Source organism: Chlamydotis macqueenii, chromosome 1 (genome assembly GCF_036417535.1).
Source record: "Chlamydotis macqueenii isolate bChlMac1 chromosome 1, bChlMac1.mat, whole genome shotgun sequence".
NCBI lineage: Eukaryota > Metazoa > Chordata > Aves > Otidiformes > Otididae > Chlamydotis > Chlamydotis macqueenii.
Genome location: NC_141556.1, coordinates 88,034,637 through 88,053,670, shown reverse-complemented (window position 1 = coordinate 88,053,670; position 19,034 = coordinate 88,034,637). Strand labels below are relative to the sequence as shown.

Sequence of the window (19,034 nt, the reverse complement as noted above, 5' to 3'; positions counted from 1 at the left end):
ATAGCCTTGGATTCATAGGCAGGTCTCGTTCTTTTCCTCCCCACCCTCCTCTCTCTTCTCCCCGCCCTCCCCCCCCTTCCTTAAAGGAAACTTGACTGCTCTTAGTCTAGTAAAGTATCTAATCTGGCAGAGCCTTGAGATCTCAAAAAAAAGACATGCTCAGTGCATTCACCTGTACGTGAAGGAGAGAAGCAACTATCAGTGCTGACAGCAAAGCGGAGGCAATTTGTAGCCCTGTGTATATTCCAGGCACCCTGGGTGAGGAGCAGCAGGAGCTCAAACTGGGATGTGGACCGGCAGCAGGAGGTCTGTGCTGAGCAGGGCCTTGACAGGGTCCAGCTTGCAAAATTTTTCAGCTGCGTTATTGCACCTGCAAACACGATCTAAATTAGCTTTCCTTTCACAGGAAATGAAAATGGTAAGTCTTTTGGCTACATTTACCAGGGGACATTAAGGCTAGCAGGAGGGTACCAGGGTAAAAATGTGTGTTAATGGAGCACTAATGAGTCACTGTATGAGAAGTTAAACTGTTGGACTTGTCCAGGAGGCTTTTACAGAGGTAGCTTAGCCTTATAAAAGATGGGGGAGTAATGCTCTATAGAGTTGCCTTGGGCTGTCGCAGAGCTGCAAAGCTTTTGCCCCTGGAGTAATGTGTCCAGTTCTGGTCTCTCCAGTACGAAAATGGTGGAGTGAGTCCAGTGCAGGGTCACAAAGATGATGAAGGGACTGGAGCATCTCTTGTATGAGGAGAGGCTGAGGGTGCTGAGATTGTTCAGCCTGCAGAAGAGAAGGCTCAGGAGGATCTCATCAATGTGTATAAATACCTAATGGGAGGGAATGGAGAAGGGAGAGCTAGGTTCTTCTCAGTGGGTGCCTGGACAAGAGTGGCAGAACAAGAGGCAATGGGAACAAGCTGAAACACTGGAAGTTCCAGCTGAACTTTTTTAATAATTTTTTTTTTTCTAACTGTAAGGGCAGCTAAAGACTGGAACAGGTTTCTGAAGAGGTTGTGAAGTCTTTATCTGTGGAGAACCTAACTGAGCCCTGAGCAACTTTGCCCTGAGCAAGATATGGTAGGGTTACAAAGGGTGAAGATGGGACGCTCATGTTCTGTTAGGCACTGTGAGTTACTCTCTCCTGCAAGGGCATCTCATTCAGCAGTGAGCTACGCTGCGCAGGTACTTGCTCCTCCCAGATTCTGGGCTGCATTGGCAGAATGCAGCATAGGAGTCGAGACTGAGATGGAGGCATAGCACAGTTATGAATTCTTGTCCTCTGCTGGGATGTACAGCACATGAGCTGTAGATCTTCCAGCTGTTTCCCTGTTCCCATTCTCCAGTCTGGTTTAGTGGGGAAGGAAGTCAAGTTAACAGTGCTGCAGCATTTGCAGCAGGGGTGCCAGCCTAATTCCACCCACAAGCTCCCAGCTGCTGTCCCCACGAGCAGCCTTGCTGGCTGGCTGATGTTGTTCACCCAAAGGCGCACTTGGGACTGCATCTCCATAAGGGTCCAGCCCCTGCCGCTATGTACTCCTGAAGTAAGTGAGGGTTGTTTTCTCATCTTTCTGTTTGGGTATGAGCTGTATTAACGGGGTCGGTGATGATCATTTTGGTCTGCTCATGTGATACTTTACTCAATTGTGAAGCAGAGCAAATTTCCCCACATCTGATGCAGGGCTCCACAATGCAGGTAAGGGTTTTGAAAAGCTTTTAGTGGTAAGGATGCCATGCAGACCTCAATACCTTGCAAACTTTGGGGGGAAAAAAATCCTTCACTTTTGGACAGCACTCAGAGAGCTCTGCTTTGTCTGGTGAATATTAAGAAAACACTTCCTTGCATCATATGTAGAAGTTTTCAGGGATGTGGTCATGGTGTGGTATCCTACTCTCTTCATATTGAAGTCTAGGAATTCCACAAATTGGCCCAACAGACATTTGAGATCACCTGAAGTGTCTAGTGAAGGTCTCGGACTATGAAGTACTGGTATTAAAAATAGTTATTTAGTCTTGTGTTGACAGTATTGTGCTTGTCTGCTTATGAAACAGTATTTAATTACATGTCTATGGGATCATCAAATAATACACTGTAGAATACAGGTAGTGTGTATTCTCACCTGTGTAAGCCAAGTGATGTGAGAAACTACTAAAGCTGAATAATACGCTGCACCACTGGAGATAAATGACTTGCTGATTATGCACTGTGATGCAATAGTGGGAAGAACTGGGATTTCCAAGGGGCATTAAGACTAAATAATAGAATTATCCCTAGTGTATCTTAATAGATATAAAAAGCTGTCCTTTTTATGACAGAAAGATAGAGCTCTCATGTGTTTCACAGGATAGCTGAGAGCAGGTTTTTTTCATTTGGCTGACTTTTTCTAAACAGCCTGTGAATTGCTGTTTGTGTTTTTCCTCTTAGAATCAATACTGAAAATACTAAATTTGCTGAAAGGGAAGATCCAAGGTGGAAAGAAGTGTTCTTACTTGTATGGAACTTTCAATTCTGTGTCCAAAGCCTGGGCGAACTATAAAAGTAGTACTTTTTAATTTTTTTTTTTTTTTAATACCACTCAGAATTAGTATATACTTAAAAAACCCATTATACTTATTAAATTGAGAATTTAGAAGAAGTAGAGATACAACTTTGTAGGTCTTCCAATGAATACAGATGATTTGTACTCATTTAAAGTAAACCTGGCCATCCGCAACATATGCGTAACCCACATAGTGAGTTCTGTTCTATATTCCTGAAGTCGGTGCAGAAGATAATTTCTAGCTAGAATGCTAGCTTGCATTTATGAGTAGCTGAGGATGTGTAAGCCAGTAATACTATTTGCTGAGTCTGATGCAAGTTCCCCATTGCACTGTGCTGGGGTGCTGAGCCCTGGAGGGTTCACAGAGTGGTATGTAGTGTAATTCACTTGAACTGTTTCATGGGCAAAAAGTGGCTGGACAGGTAGCTGGAATGTCCTTTCTGCAATGATAGTTCGTTTCCCCGTGGACGGAGAACGGCTCCACGTGCTTGCAGGACCCTGGCTTGACCATCATGTCTTTATGGTCCTTAGATTTGTTTTCTTGTTCAGTTCAATGTCACTTTGCTTGGGGTCCCTGTTCCTTGTCACAGCGACTACAGCAAACACCTACAAACAAGCAACAGCTGGTTCAGCCTAGTCCTTGTGTTTCCCAGTTGTACCAGTCTGTGTTGGCTTGGCTCCCTGAGCCAAGCTGGGCAGCCAGAGACTAAGGAAGCCACAGAGTAACCTTCCAGTGCTGTCTGGTGGTGATAGCCTAGTGTGTTGATGCCCTTCAGGTGTTACCTGTGAGTCTTGCTTTGTGATGGTGTTTTTCTTAACTTGATTTCAGCACTCTACTGTGAAAAGTACTTGGAAACAAAATTGTGTATGTAGTTCTTGTGGTCAGAAGGAAAAGTTGGAAGGCATGCCAAAAGAGTATTGCAAAGGTTTAGAAATCAGAAGGCAATGCAAAAAGATTCCAGTGTTTGCCCTTCTATCTCAAAGGGATTTTAGTTAAATTATTTGTGCTGTCTTTTTGTTGAAGACTTTATTTTTTAGGAATTGGTGGCTGTAGCTTCTCTGTTACGGTGATGATGGCAGGAAAGTTGTTAATGATTATGGCTTTCAAGAAGGTGTTTTGTTCTAGGAAACTAAACTCCTGGAAGAATTTAGTTCTAGAATCAGTAAGCAAGAATAAATAGGAAATTTTATTTTAGACTTGTGATTCCAGATGCAAGCCTTTTTTCTGAACCTGGTATCCTCAGCGTAAGCATAAGCTGCCATCTCTGGTAGCTGCCCTTCTGCTACCTTGCTAACTCTGTAGGTTTTTTTCAGAAGATGGCACCCTCTTCTGCCTTCACTCTTCTTGTAGGGTATAAAGCTGATATATCCATGAAAAGTCTTTCACTGATCTAGTGAGATTTTTTTCAAGATGTGGTGGGCTTAAAATGTTTATGTCATATCTACCTAATATGCGTTCATCAATTAAAGGCCTCTAACTGGCATGTACTGTCTCTTCTGATGAGTTATGCCTTCTTACACCCTGTTTTCTTGAGCAACATGCACAGCTCTGGAGAGGGAGCTAAAGAGATGTTCTTTTCACATGGAAGTGGTGCCATTTCCACTTGGTGCAAACAAACTGCTTGCTTCTTTCTCAAAGCAATTAGTAAACTGAGGGCTCTCTGTTTTGTGTGTGTTTGCTTAATTTTATAACAGAAGTTATTTGGGTTGCTCAAGTGGAAGCTACTGAACTCTCTTCCTCTTACGTCTGCTGCCTTTGTCCACTGCATCTTGTCTGACAGTCACCTCTGATCGGGGGACAGGGCTGTGATTCTGGATTAGAACAACAGCAAGGAGGCACTTCTGTAAGTAACCTCTGGATGTGAATAATTAGTCCAGTGACAAACACTACTGATCTCCCTGTGGATATTGCCAGCATCTAGGTCAGACTGAGGAAGGGGACAGGCTTCTCCCATCTAGATTTGGATTTGTCTTGTTTTTTGTGTTTGACTAACACTGATCTGTACTCTCCTTTCCCTTCCCACAGGTAGACGCAGTGCGGGTATACGTGAACAGCAGCTCTGAGAACCTCCAATATCCTGTCCTGTTTGTAGTTCGCCAACAGAAGGGAGTGCTGTCGTGGCAGGTCCCACTAATTTTTCGAGGCCTGTAAGTACTGGAGTCTCTTCCTTGTAACGTGCTGGTCTGCCAGTTGTATGCAGCATCAGCCTTCCTCAAGTGCTTGATGTTGCTGCTCATGTAGACTACAGGGTTTGGTTGCAAAGCATGCTTGGTTGCTGTTAGCTGAACGTAGGAAGACCAGGATTTGGTATCTCTTATTTAGCAGAGTACTCTTGTCTGTTAGTTTCTCAAATATGTACATGGAGTATCAGGAGGCTTGTGAAGCTATTAAATGGCATTGTTGTCATTTCTGCAATTGCTTATGGTGTGTGCAAGTAGCTCTTGGGCTGTAGTTTGGAGCAGGATTTGAACAGTCTCTAAAGAGCACCCTAACTGCTGGTTTACAGTGCATTTGGGGAAATAAGGGCTCTCCTCTCTTTCTTACCCCGGGTACACTCAAGTTGAATCTATTCTAGGGGGTGATGGTTGTTTTGGAGGTGTTTTCTTTGTGAAAGTGATGCTACTGTGTATCTTCAGCCACCTTGGAGCTAGTTAGGCTGCAAGTACTGAGACTTTTGAGGCACCTTAGACCATCTGAGTTGTGAGGTTTCATCCTGTGGCTAAAATCCTGGCACCAGGCAACAGATACTCTGCAGTGTCTTACCTGAGGCAGGGAACGGTTACAGCAGTGGCTGTTCTGTGCTGTCATTGCTCTCTCTGCCTCCAGCAAATGGCAGATGTGCTAGATCTGCAGGCAGCACAGGCAGCCTCAAGGGAAGTGAAATGTTGGGGATGGCCAGTCCCGTGTGCAGACCACAAGAAGCAACAGAGGTGGAGTTTGAGCTCTGAATAAAAGACTGAATGGTTTTAGCCTTTCAGATTAGTATTTCAGTTATGCAAGCAGGGGAAAAACTATGTTGTTCTTAACTGCCAAACAACTTTTTAACTGCAAACTGTCTCTTTTTTTCCATCCAATTTTTCCTTCCCTTCTTCCCTTGGGTGTCGTAGCTATCAGAGGACCTACAATTACCAAGAAGTGAGTCGAACCCTCTGTCCCTCTGAGCCAACAGCTGAGACAGGACCCTCAGACCAGGTTATATTTGTGGACGTCGCTTCCATGGCACCGTTTAATATTGCATATGAGCTGCTAGTCACCAGGCTCAAGAACTTCCAACTTGAGTAAGCTGGGATGTGAGAATACAAATGTAATTTCTTCATATAGCTGTTATAAAGGATTTGGTTCATTTGCCTACTGTTTTTCCTTCTCAGGGAAAAAAATTTTTTTTTTTTTTTTTCTTCCTAGAATTATAGAATAGTTTGGGTTGGAAGGGACCTCCAAAGATAATCTAGTCCAATCCCCCTGCAAGGGGCAGCGACATCTTCAACCAGATCAGGTTGCTCAGAGCCCTGTCCAACCTGGCCTTGAATATTTCCAGGGATGGGGCATCCACCACCTCTCTGGGCAACCTGTTCCAGTGTTCCACCATCCTCACTGTATAAAATTTCTCCCTTATATCTAGTCTAAGTCTACTCTCTTTTAGTTTAAAATCATTACCCGTTTTCTTTTGATTAAACTGAAGGTACTTTCTGTGTATTCCAACTCTGAAAGTTTTAGACTTCAACATGCTGACATTTCTTTTCTAGAACCAACAAAGCCTTTAACTTCACTGCCAGCCCTTCCCAGCCCCAGGTAAGGAGGAGTCTTGTGTAGCGTTGCTTGTATGTCTTACCGCATCCAAATGGTTAACGTGATACTTTGTTAGAGGTGGCAAAAGCCTTCTATGACTAGGTCGTTTCCCTCTTAGGATGCAGGGAAACTTCTTTACTGCTGAGTTTTCTGTGTGTATAGTGAAGAGGTGGCAGTACCTCAGCCTCTGTAGGGGCACCTTTGGGTCCTCTTGCAAAGCAATTAAGTGAACCAAAAACCATGGCCAGAGCAAATGAATAGTGTCTGCAGTTCAGGAAATTCCAGAAAAGTACAGAAGTCCAGAGGCCCTTGGACTGCTACACTTCATGGGAAGTGAGATGGTGTGCACCAGTGCCTTGTTCAGACAGCACTGGTTCAGTTGTCCTAGCGTGACTGACCAAGATGCGGTCTTTACTGGAGACATATAAATAGGCTGTAAGGGTACAACAGAACTCAGACTGTTATTCCTTGCTCAGGGCAGCAAGTCAGGTTGTGAGGTGATAAATGAAATGCCTGATAAGTCTGATTATTAGTTCAGAAGAGAGTATGCATGTACAGCGCATCCAACTGAGCAGCCTTGTTTAGAGCCGTGCAGAGACCACGAGTCCTCTCTTGAATGAAAATGCTGTTGGTGGTAACCATAGTGATACAGGAGCTGGTAAAGGTGGGGAGATATGTAATTTACCCAGGCTGTCTGGTACTCCATTTTTGTTGTTGCTATCACTGTTAGTAACACCACTTAATTTTAAGTTTTCTATTACCAAGCACTCCAGCTAATCTTTTTTGCTGTTGAATGTCTTAAGCTAGCTTGCAGATACATCCAATATTTTTTACTATAGAAGCATAGGGAATGGTGGTGGCTCTTCATAAACCCTTATTACTTAAGATCTTGTAATTTGATTGTAGAGTGTTTAGAATCTGACCTGGAATTAGCTTTGTAATTTTAGTCTATTATTTGTCACAAATAACAGTATGAGATTGGTGACTTAATTCTAGCCCAGATGTAGAGAGTAGATGAGTGCTTCTTAATTGGTATAATTCTGAGTTTTTTGTAAATCAAAGTAAGTACTCTGTGGGGGAAAGAAAATTTAAAAAGACATTTCAAAATCTAGAGGGGTGTTGGAATAGCCCTAAGACTGGAAAATTATAGAAGGGTCCTCATGGGTGACTTCCTGAAGAACCTTAAGCTTTCTGAGGGTAGTGCACCTGGGAAACCAAGGAGCTCAGATCGCCAGTGTCCTTGCTAGGCAGAAATAAAACACGGTCTGCTGAAGAAACTGGCTTGGTGAGTTTTCAGTTTGTAAGGACTTGCAGTTGGAGCCAGTGTTCCCTCAGCAGTGAAGGGGCCCTGCTTGGAGAGGGGTGGTAGGAATAAATGCTTTAGTAGAAATGGGAAAACTGGGAAAAAGCCTAGGTAATTTCTTGCTTATCCCTGCCCCTCCAGTTCGGGGCCGTACTTCCTGGGAAGGGAAATAGGAAGCGCCTGGCCATTGCTCAGCACTGAGGTTTATGTGATAAAAGGGGAGCTGGCTGCTTGGGAGTGTCTCTGTTTTGGAGCAGAAGCTGTGGTAGCTTCTGTCTCCATGGCCTATGACTGCCCCAGGGTGTTAGCAGCGGCTGACAGGTGACATGAGGAAGGGAGGAGGGTGGCTGGTGGCAGTCTTCAGCTTGTACCCTTTGAGGTGGGGTGAGGTGCCCATGAGCCTCTTGCAGTAGCTGGGACTATAAGCCCAAGCTCTTGGGATCTGGGCTCTGAATGGGGTGGTGGAAGCCCTTGCAGCAAGCCCGCCTGCTGCGGTGGGCACAGAAACCCTACTTCTCCAGCAGCTGCCTGCAGTAGTAAGTTGAACTTTTACTGAGAAAATATGCAAGTAATGATGTTGCCTGGGACATCTTTTGCCCAAATCTGAAAAGACCTTTGCAGGGTCAAGGAAAGGCCTCTCCTGAGCCCACAGACTGTACTGTCAGCCTCCTCAAAGCACAAGAAACACCATTCCTTACCACAGAGAAAAAGTAGGAATATTACCAGGTATTATTTTCTCCCAATTTTCTTCAGAGTTATAGCTGAATTATTTTCAAAGCTGAAGTGAGAAGAAATCTCCACCCTCGAAAACAAAGAAAACAAAAAAACCCTCCAAATTCTACAACTAATATCAGGCATTTATTTATTAAACTCTTACAGTTCAGCCATTTGACCTAATACTTTCCACAGTCTCTCTTTGAGGTGACTCATCTGAGATAAACTCCATGATATGTTCCATCTGTAAAGTACAGCTAGCAGTATGGAAACGTCTGGAAATTGCTCATAGTGACATAAAATGGAGTCACTTTAGCTTGATCAGGTGGAAAAAAGCTTAAGGGGAGCAGAAGCTCTGCTGTATCTTGCATGTTGAAGACGTCTGTGTTTAACAGTGTGCTGTGCAAGGGGGAGAGTTGTCTGTACATATTTAATCTGCTGTTGTGTAATGTAAGGTCCTAATATTTGAAAGCTGAGTTTTTGTGAAAGCCCTCCACGTCCAACCCCGAAGCCTAGCTTGGGCTGTGCAAGTACCTTAGGAAGGCTCTGAAGCTACTGGCAGGGATGATTTCTGGACCCTAACTCTCAGCACTCTGCTTTCTCCTCAGTATTTTCTGTACAAATTTCCTCAAGATGTCGATTCAGTCATTATTAAAGTGGTGTCTGATGCAGTCTACCCATGCTCAGTTGTCTCCGTCCAAGATATTGTGGTAAGTCTGAGCAGAGAAGGACAAGGAGCTGTCTGCTGGAGCTCTGTGTCCTCCTGCAAGTGGCTCTGTGCCCCTACAGAGATAAAAGCCCTAGGAAGGGCTTCACCCTCGTATTGTGGGGGTGAAGGGGGGCCCTGAAAGAGGAATGAAAATAGTGTAGGAAGGAGGCAAAGACAGAGGCTGAGTTGAAGCAGCTCATACAGAGATTTTTGTTGCAAATAAGCAAGCAACCTGTTCCTCTCCAGCCTGTCCACAGGGTATTTGTTATCATGTTCCCCCTGTAAGGTTTAACACCCTGCTGCTTTGCAACATGGGTCCATCTTTCTGTGGAGTGGTGTTGGATGGGATACTAATGGCTGAGGGAGGGGACAATGCTGTTCTCTTGACTCTCCCCAGGCTCAGGGCAGCATGGGGAACTTCTGATTTCCAGACATGAGGTCTCTTCTCCTTTCCAATTAGATTTTCTCTCTTCACACTTAATCATCCCATTTCCCAGGAAGCGGAGAGCAACTGTTCCCTGCCATGGAGGCTTGGCTCCCTTCTCCGTGGATGAGGCAGGGATCTGCAGTGTGGGAGCAGCGAGGTGGTGACAGAGGTGCCAGATGCCTTGGCTGCTGGCTCTGAGGTTCTGGCCTTTAATTCCTGGGGTGAGGAGAGGAAGGGGTAACATCAACTCCTGCCCACATCCCTATGTTTGAATGGTAGAAGGGCAGGAGGAGAGACTGACAGGTGACTTTCAACCTGTCACGTACTAAGAATAGTGGGAAGGAGTAAAATGAGGGGAAGTACTTGGCATATAGTGCAGACCACAAAGCGTGGGACACAGACAGTGTGCAGCTGAACATACGCACCGTGCTGTGGGAATAGTGATCAGTCTGGCTGAATCCTCTTCTAGGATTACACTGCAGCCCTCCTGTGAGAATGCTGGGATCAGTGAGTGCAGGCCACAACTGGTGTATTCAGAGCAGCTTTTCTAACTTCTGAATGGGTCTTGGTTGTTTTGTTCCCTTTGTCATCCCAAGTAGAGCTTTTTTTCTGATGCTCTGCACTGTCTGTTCTCCTGCTGGCTCCCTACAAAATTAGTTTGTATTTTGTGCCTGATTTAACCCTTAGTTGTGTCTGTTTTAGTGCCCAGTGTATGACCTGGACCATAATGTGGAGTTCAACGGTGTTTACCAGTCTATGACAAAGCAAGCAGCTATAACTGTGCAGGTGAGATGCTGATTTTTTTTTGTTTGTTTGTTTTTTCTCTCTCTTTTTTTTTTTCTTTAGTCCCCAGTGTTGGAGTTTTTTCAATCACTTGTCTTGTCCATCACTAGTTTTATTTGGTTGAGTCTAGTATGGCTGTGAGCCTTGCTTTTTATTAGATCAGCTGATGTAAGTGGAAGAAGTGATGTTACCTTTTACTACAAGACCCTGCTTACATTTGCTTGGGTAGATGCATTAGGTCTTAGGTGTTGAGGCTCTACATCAGAGTGGCTACAGCCAGGTGTCTTCTGTTCAAACCTTGGCTTTTCTACCACTGAGTGGTGGCCGTAGGGCCAGGCCTTATAATGAGCAAAGCTTAGGTAGATGGTTTGCACTAAGTAAAATAAATAAATGGATTAGCATTGGTTTGCTTGTAGTGGGGCACTGCTGTACTGTGTGCCGCTGAACTCAGTCAGCTTATTGTCAGCAAGGATGAGGGAAGCATCCCCAGAAGCCAAGCTCTGTCTAGAACAGTCAGGTCTCTGTAAGGCTGGTGCCTGTGTAGCAACTGAAACCTGATCTCTGATCCTGTGGGCATCATAACTTCTGCTTTGCATTGGAGGGAGAGTCTGCTTCACTCCTCATGGATTCTGTTGTCTTCTGTCCTCGCATGCAGAGAAAGGACTTCCCAGGTGAGCAGTTCTTCGTTGTGTTCGTCATCAAGCCAGAGGATTATGCCTGTGGGGGTTCTGTGCCTTCTTCCATTCATGGTAAGTTGTGCTGGGAGATGGATTTGGCTGCTGCATCTGAGTGATGGAGCAGTGGGAGTCCTTTCAGACTTTCCTATGGGATGACATGGGATGGTCATATAGCTCTATCTTATCCAGGTGGCTAAAAGGAAGAGTGAAGTATAAATTTGATACTATTGGGTAGGTTAAAAGTCTTGCTCTATCCAGGTGGCTGGCTAGTACAGTGCCTCAGTTGCTGTGGTTAGGTGCTTTTTGGAGGAGTCACTGGTGTCTTGGGAGATACTGGAGACATTTGGGCGATGCTGCTTACAGCTTTTGGGTTTGGTTTGGGTTTGTTTTTTTTGTTTTGTGAGGTGGTGGTTTTTGTTTATTGTTTTGTTTTGGCTTGGTTTGGTTTTTTGGGTAGTTTGTTTTTGGTTTTGTTTTTTTTTCCTGCCCTGCTATTTGTATTGTCCTCCTACCTGCATGGAGGCCCAGATGGCAGTTCCTGCGGAGAACATGTTCTCCCACTGCTGTCTTGGAATCTATGACAGCCCTGAACTTAAGGAAACAGGAGAAATTAGTAATCTTGAGGGAAAATTTTTACAAGAGACTTGTTTTAGTGCCTTTCCCAGCCAGAAAACACTGTCCACTTTCTGGGCAGTGTTAAAAGTAAAGCCTCCACCATTCATGAGGTGGCTGGAACTGGAGCGGGGACATTCCTATCCTCAAAGCCAGATGGCTTCCTCCCTGTAGGAGAAGCAGGACTGCAACCAGCAGATATACTGGACTCCCCCAACAGCCCCCCCACTACCCTTGCCCCCAGTTTCCCCCCTAAAAAATAATTGTCAACTTCTGGGTGTCTTTCTCTTATCCTAAAACTACCACCAGAGCTGTACTGGCAGGGTGTTCTAAGCCCTGCAGAAACATAACTTGCTGGTATGGCATCCTGCACAGAAGTGTTTTGCCAGCAGAGCTTTGGCCAAAGTAAAAAATGGTATGCCGTTATCTGTAGTGAGAGGAACTACCCTTTGGTGACTAGATGAGTAGGAGACAAGATGCCCTTGGAATTCAAGCAGCCAGACTTGAGCAATGTATGGAAGGCTCAAGCAGGGATTTCTAGTCTGAAAAACAGGTTGTGGATAGGGAGGGGAAGCATGTGGAAAAGGCTGTATATTGGCAAGTCTGGGAGAGGGTTAGAGCAAAACCATACACAGATTACAGTGAAAAGCCAGACCCTAGTGTTTTTGCAAGTGCAGAGAACTAAGATCAGGGCCAGAGATCACTGTCGTTTGATCTTTTCTACATTTGCTGTACACTTTGCATCTCATAGGGAATGTCAACCGTACCTGGAATCTGCAGCGGACGAAGAACCTTCAAGTGACGATTGTGCCCTCTATTAAAAGTCAGTGTCTTTGGGCAGAGCAATGCAACTTTATGGGGGAGCTTGGCACTTCTGCATAGAAGGGTATGGCTGGGCCAGCAGCCCTCTGATGGGATGGTGCAGAAAGGACCACCAAAGGAGTCAAACCCAATTGAAGCCCTGGTCGCTTCCAGGAGGTGCTGTGTGGCACAGGGTGATCTCATGGGCACAGCAGCTAGTAGTCGGGGTGAAGAAATGGGTTACAACAGGTTCTGGTGATTCCTCTTGAAGAAAGCAGATGGGCTTTGAAGGGCTCTTTGGGGCTGAGTGTTGTCACCAGGTAGTCTTGGGAAGAGCAAGATAGGAGTACTGGCTCTGAGAGGGGCTGTCCCTGCACTGTGAACTGACTGATGCTTTTCTTTCCTCAGAGTCTGTTTATGTCCAGGCCATGTTCTTCAGCTTCCTGAGTTTCCTCTCCTTTTACCTGGGCTCCGTGGTGGTTGCTTTTGTGCACTACATCAGGTGAGTCGAGGGACTTTACAAGAACATTCTTTCTGTTTCTACTCATCCGCAGAGATGCCTCACTCTGCACTGCATTTGGGGCAAGTGGGGTGGCAAGCATCTGAACAGAGCAGCCAAAGAAGTCCATGACTACTGACCATCAGCCAGAAAATTTTTCTTCCTCTGCTGTGAGTATCATGGCAGTGATGAAAACATAAGGCTCTACCCTCTAGCTTTTGAAGTGCTCCTACTCCTGAGTTTCTTTACACAAGGATGGTGGGTGGCAGGTGGGAATTTTGATAGCTAATCTGGGATATGGCTTGCTAGAGTATTGGGGAACCAAGGTGCTTCCCAGATTGCTGGACCGAGTACTGCAGTAAGTGGCAGTGACCCAAACAGGGCCTTGTAGTCCCAAGAGTGCTGGTTTCCTTCCTGCCTTGCCTCCTCTGCCCCAGACCTTACTGTCTGGGCTTGTGTTGAAGGCAGTATCTGCATCTGAGGTGAACTTGGGCACAGCTACCATGACAGGTTGCTCTTGTAGGGGGGAAAGCAAAACTCTTCCCAGCTCAGGGAAGACCCTCCCCCTAGGGTTCCCTGTTTTTTTTGTGGAGGTGACCTTGAAGTCCTCTTGAGTGAGAGCAGGGCTAGAGGGGCAGGAAGGAGTCAGCAGCCTAAAAGGGAGGTAAGATTTGCCCCTGTAGGATGTGTAACTGCTAGCACAGGATGAGAGCGTTGGTGGGGCAGTGGGCAGGTGCTCTTAAGGTGTGGGGATGGTGGGGTTTGTTTGGCATCCATCACTGCTACCTGTATAGGCAGTGACAATGGTTAAGCAAATCCTTTGTCCAAAGCGTGGAGGCTTCAGTGCTGCTTTTAAGCCTAGTAGGCAAAGGTTGGCATGAGAAGAACCGTGGAAAGCTTTAGCAAGTAGGAGGTTTGTTTTTGGAAGCCATGCTTGTCAGCCAGCTCCTCAGATGGAACGTGGCAAAGAGCTCTCAGCTGCTTCAAAGGGGAGATCTTAAAAGTTTGGAAATGAGTTTCAAGACAGGGGCATAGCTTAACTTCAAGGCACGTCAATGATACAACAGTTCATTGGAACAATTCAGTGAAATTACTTAACTGTATACATGTGCTCTTTTTTGCTGTTGTATTTTTTGTTGTTGTTGTTGTGGGCAAATGTGTGTTTTTTCTTACCCTCCCCTGCTCGGCACTTGCATTGAAGGAGGTGGTATCAGTGGCTTAAGCATCGTGCTGATGCGTGCCTCTAGCTCCTGCTGCCCTTTCAGTAGGTTCTCATGCACTCGGTCCCCTGAGTGGGGGAGCTGGATTTCGGAAGGTGGTCTGAGAGTCTCTACAACATGCTGAGAAGCATAGGATAGGATGGTCATGTAACTGGTTGTCCTGCCTCCGGTGGATAGTTGGGGGGGGTAAAAAAAACCTATGTTGCTTTGGAAATTGTAAAAGTGGACAGCAAGCAGTCATAGCTGAGCCGTGTCTAGTCCAAACAGTGTTTTTCTTTTTTTTGTTGTTAGTTTTGTTTGTTTATTTTGTGGTTTATTGTTTGGTTTTTAGAGCTTGCACCATATTTATCTATTGGTGTCCTAGATAATCCTGCCATGGCTGGCAGGTGATGGGGTTTGTTTGCTGTCTCATGAGAGCTGTCTGTTCCTTTTCAGGATTCAGAGGAAGGCTTCAGCTGGGAGATTGAGTCCTGAGAATGGTAAGGTCTCTCTTTCTGGTGTGTGACAGCTTTAAGTGAACAGCACAGATCCCAGGCCAGGCAAGAACAGGCTGTCAGTGAAATACCTTCTGTCCCTTCAAGCATTCTTCCCTGTACGTGTACCACATTGTGCTGATGAAAGATGTTAGAGCTTCCTTTTTGCCCTCACAAGAGAGAGGGTGCTTGAAGCAGGCTCCTCTGAACCTGGTCCTGACCCCAACCCTGAGGAGCTGGTTTTTAGAAGGGTGGAGGAAGGGCAAGCCTTGGCTAGACCTGGCTACAGGCTAATGCTGCCAGGTCTGTTCATTTCTAAACAAGGCACTGTGAGTTTGTCGGCTCTTATGCTTTAAGATTTCCTCTGCCTGGTTTAAGCATGGAGTCTCTAACTTTTAAATTTAATTTAAATTTTAATTTTTCTTTGACTGTGAGTTGCAGACAACCAAGTGAATGAATGACTAATACAGTTAGGTAGTGGTGTTTGTTATTTACTTTGGTGTTGGATTCAGTTTACTTTATGCTGCACCCACATTTCAACATACTGTAGATTTCTGCGTTATAAAAACATAGCTGCATGTAAGAGGCTACCAGTGAAAGACGGAAATTTTTGTCATGTGGGTGGGGGGGCGCTGGGAATTTCTGCTTTCTGGAGATGTGTAGGAGGCTGGCTGTTTAATTTTGTTTAAATATTTAGTGCCTGCAAAGTAGTTCAAATTATTGGTCTGCGGATAAAGGCGTAGTCATTTCTACCTCTCTCCTGGGGAAAGGGAGGACATTATGTTTTGGCAGCATTGAAAGGTTCTTGGTGTGTTCCCTTTTTTACTCCCCGGCTTCTTCAGTCTCTCTGGTCTGCTACGTACCACCAGATAAGCATAACTGAGTTGTGCTTAAAGGATCAGCACTGGAATGTCACTCTGACCTGGCATTACTTGGGTTAATATTTTGAGGCATTTGGCTTTTCAGGAGTTGCTTCCTCAGCCACTGAGATCCACATAGGCATCCCTGTATGTGGAATGTTTGTGAAAGGCTTTCTTCACAACCAAATGAGCAGGGGACTGTAAAAATGTGCTTTAAAATATTCTAAATTTAAGTCATTTGGGATGGATGCTGCTGTGAGACAACAGTATGTCTTAGGCCACTGGAGAAATGGGAAGGGCCTGTGTGTCAGGAGTTTAGGGAAGCTGCAGGGATGTGGCTGAGGCTCTGGAAGAGCTCCAGGCTGGTGACAAGGGATCACTGTCTAAGGCAAGGAGGCCCAGTCTCAGCCAGATGAGACCAGAAGCCCCAGGGAGTGCTGCTGGTGGTGCAGCTGGGGGTGCAAGTGCCGAAGGCAGCTGAGAAACTGCTTTTCAAGCTGCCCTGGCGAGAGGTAGAAGTTAAATTCTGGTGCTTGGGAAGTTCCCGAAGAAGCTGCAGGGCACAGGCACTCTAGCATGGACCTAGAAGGGAGAGGACTGGGTTGCTGGGCAAGGAGAATTGTTGAACAGCATCCTTGTGAAAGGACAGAGGAGCACACAATTCCTTCACAGTTTACAGGTTTCCTCCCAGAGGCACCTGCTCCTTCTGTGACCTGTCCTCTTCTGCATACTCTATGCCGCATGCCTGGCACTGCATTCACAGCTACATACTTTCCTCTGGGGAGGAACTATGTCCTATCCACATGCTGTTTCTTCCTTTGTTGTGTCTTTTTGGGGTGTGTGTCTGACTGATGCCTATAAAACAGTAACTAGCGTTTTCCCTGTCTTGCAGATCAGCCAGGGTGTGCTGACTTTCTCTCAATTTTTTTTTTTTTTTTTTTCTCCTCTTCCCACCCTCTGGAATTTCTCTTGCTCCAAAGTGCCCCCTGTGTCTTGCCATTTCCATCGCTCCCCTTTCCTTTCCCCTTCCCCACCATAGATGGAGGTGCTGAGCAATCAATCTCTGCCCATTGTCTTTGAATATCCTGCAACTCCATGTGCCCCTCTGTTCCTGTTACCCATCTTATGCTTGGCTTCTGTGGTTAACTTTTTAAAAATCCTATGGGACACCTCCCAGTCCACATAATCACCATCTGGTGGAGACAATAGCTGGAGGAACCACACCTAGTGCAGTACATTTACTTTGCTGACTCACTCGGACTCTGCAGAGTGGGACTGAAATTAGTGGGTGAGCTGGGTCTGAAACAGCTATTAGAGACAGGGCAGAGCGCCTCTTCTCCCTGGCATCCTGCTTTGTCCAGATCTAAATCTTCCTGTGGTTACTTGGAAAAGAAGGTTGACAGGTCACTTGAGAGCATAAAACCTGACCTAAAAATAAGGAGGGAGCATCCCTGTGGGACAGGACCGACAGGAGTAGGAAGTGTGTGTGTGCCTTGGTGTCATGAACATGGGGAAATGCTTCTTTCACTGTCTTCCCCGTGATCTGGATTTCCAAATGGCTTTAAAGCAACAGGGAAAACTGCCACAGGTGAGGGAGGGTCACAGCAGGTGACAAGTAGAAGGTAGATTTTGCTCCTGCAGCATCCTACAACAACATCCTGCTAATCCCAGCTCAGGGCTGAAGGGGTGTCATGTAGGGGGCTGTGGTATGCCAGAGCCTTCCCTCTGGTGCTCAGTCCCTGCCGTGTTGTCCACTTCTGATGCTCCTCTGAGCTGTTTGTTGCGCTGTTAGAGGGATGGGGCAGATGGGTAGAGAAGCTGAAATGGAGACCAAGTCTTAGCCCACAGCCCAACAAGCACAGTGAACTTGTCAAAGGAAAGCAGTAATTTGGACTGGAAACATCAGATGTCATTGCTGTAAGGGTGCTCCCCTGCCTAGGAATTTGGCTCAGGCAGGAGAAAGTTTTGGGGCTCTCTATGTATGTGGCTAATGGAAATGGTATAAAAACCTACACAAGGTGTTACAGAAGTGTCCAGAATTGCTGTCTGGAAAAAGGAGTCTGCCTGTGCCTGTCAGTTTGGGACAGAATGGGTACTGGGAAGCCGGAGGTGCAGCTTGGGAAGCCAGGCCACTCTAGCCGTTGCTGCAAGTAAGGTTGCTTGGCTTTAAATACTGTCCTCTGTCCCTTTGACTGGCCACGTGATGCTGTGAGGGTGAAGCTTTACAAGCAGCTGGACCTGTCTTGCTGTTTGCCATCACTGGAAGACATGGTCCTGCTCCTGCTACTCTTGCTTCCCCCCTGTCTGGGGAGATGGGTATTTGACCGCAGTGAGGGGATTCGGCTGGCTGTGTTACCTGACATGTTTGCTGCCAGTTCAGCAGCTGAGTCCCACCATAGAGGCAAAAAGAAGGAATGTGAAGGCAGGAGGGGAAAGTCTCAGTGCAACCTCTCTGGGATGTGTGTGGGTGGGTGGCAGGCAGGGACTTCCCAGCCCTCAAAGGCTCACATCTCTTGTCCTCAGCACAGGATCATGACCACTTTTTGCATGGAGCATTTTTTTGCTTTCTCCTTGCTTGGTTAAAACTATGTAGCAGCTGCCTTGCCAAAGGCTGTCTGACTTCCAGGGATGACTGGAGGTAGCAATATTTTAATAGATCCATGTCTGAGAAGGGAAAGGAGAAGAATTAGAAATTCAGAAGGGTGCTCTGAATATTGCCAGACTTGCTCTAGAATTTGTCAAGTCTTGCAGCCCCATAACGTGATCTCTACAGTGTGCTGGAGGGAGGTTTGTGCTTTTGTGAGTCAAACAAACCGGCAGCCTGTGCACGGAGGCTGAAGGGAGTGGGTTTGTTTCACATTGCAAAGCAAAGGTTTCCCTTTTGCACAGTATGCTCTAGAGGGAGACTGCCATCTGTTTGGAGAAATGCTGCTTTTCCCAAGCCCCTTCAGCTCTTCAAGCTGTTGTATTTACCTCAGAGATGTGCTTCGAAGCACTGATATGAAACTAACTGTCCTTATGGGTCTGTTTCCATCGCAGGATCTGGGATTATGACATCTTCGCACCCCATCACAGCCAGCACCCCTGAGGGAAGCAGCTATGGTGCTATCGGTACAGTGTCTTCCATAACTGGGGGCAAGGAGAGGGTTCTGCCTGGGGCCAGGAAAGGCACTTTAAGGTGCATTAGAGCCAGAAGAGAATAAAGCTGCGAACTGCTGTAGTGGCAGCTTGCAGCTACTTGGGGAAAAAAAAAATAATTTAGCATGAGAGGTTCAGGTTGCACTTTAGAGAAAAAAATCTACACCAAAAAGGTGGCAAATGTCTGGAAGAGGTGCCCAGAGAGTCTGTTATTTGATGTAGTCAAGCCTCAGCTAGAGGAAGCCACAGTCATCTGATAAGTGTTGGGAGCTTCAGCACCACCACTCCATCTCCCTATCTCCTGCCCTCCAGTTCTCAAGGAAATGCTTTAAAAGCATTTGGGAAATAAGGAAGAAACTTTTGTTCTGCTGTGCCAGTATGGGCAATGGGCTGACTGGGAGCTTGGCCAGCCAGTGGGAAGTGCAGGCAGATCCTGCTGACCTGCAAGTGACCGATACTGTGCGTGCAGTGGGAGCGAAGCTGATGCTCTGCCTGCTC

The 19,034-nt window shown here is 46.1% G+C and overlaps 1 protein-coding gene across 2 annotated transcripts in view; it reads left to right on the top strand.

The window, feature by feature from the left end:
• SIDT1 (SID1 transmembrane family member 1) overlaps positions 1-19,034 on the top strand; it is a 46,485-nt gene that overhangs the window by 12,993 nt on the left and 14,458 nt on the right. For both annotated transcript variants that reach the window (XM_086768285.1, XM_086768197.1), the window contains exons 2-11: positions 4,560-4,681; positions 5,642-5,812; positions 6,278-6,323; positions 8,946-9,047; positions 10,176-10,259; positions 10,912-11,005; positions 12,297-12,368; positions 12,755-12,848; positions 14,501-14,544; positions 18,438-18,509. In XM_086768285.1, coding sequence (XP_086624411.1) covers positions 5,751-5,812; positions 6,278-6,323; positions 8,946-9,047; positions 10,176-10,259; positions 10,912-11,005; positions 12,297-12,368; positions 12,755-12,848; positions 14,501-14,544; positions 18,438-18,509 — 670 coding nt within the window. In that variant the 5' untranslated portion in view covers positions 4,560-4,681; positions 5,642-5,750. The remainder of the gene's footprint in view (positions 1-4,559; positions 4,682-5,641; positions 5,813-6,277; positions 6,324-8,945; positions 9,048-10,175; positions 10,260-10,911; positions 11,006-12,296; positions 12,369-12,754; positions 12,849-14,500; positions 14,545-18,437; positions 18,510-19,034) is intronic.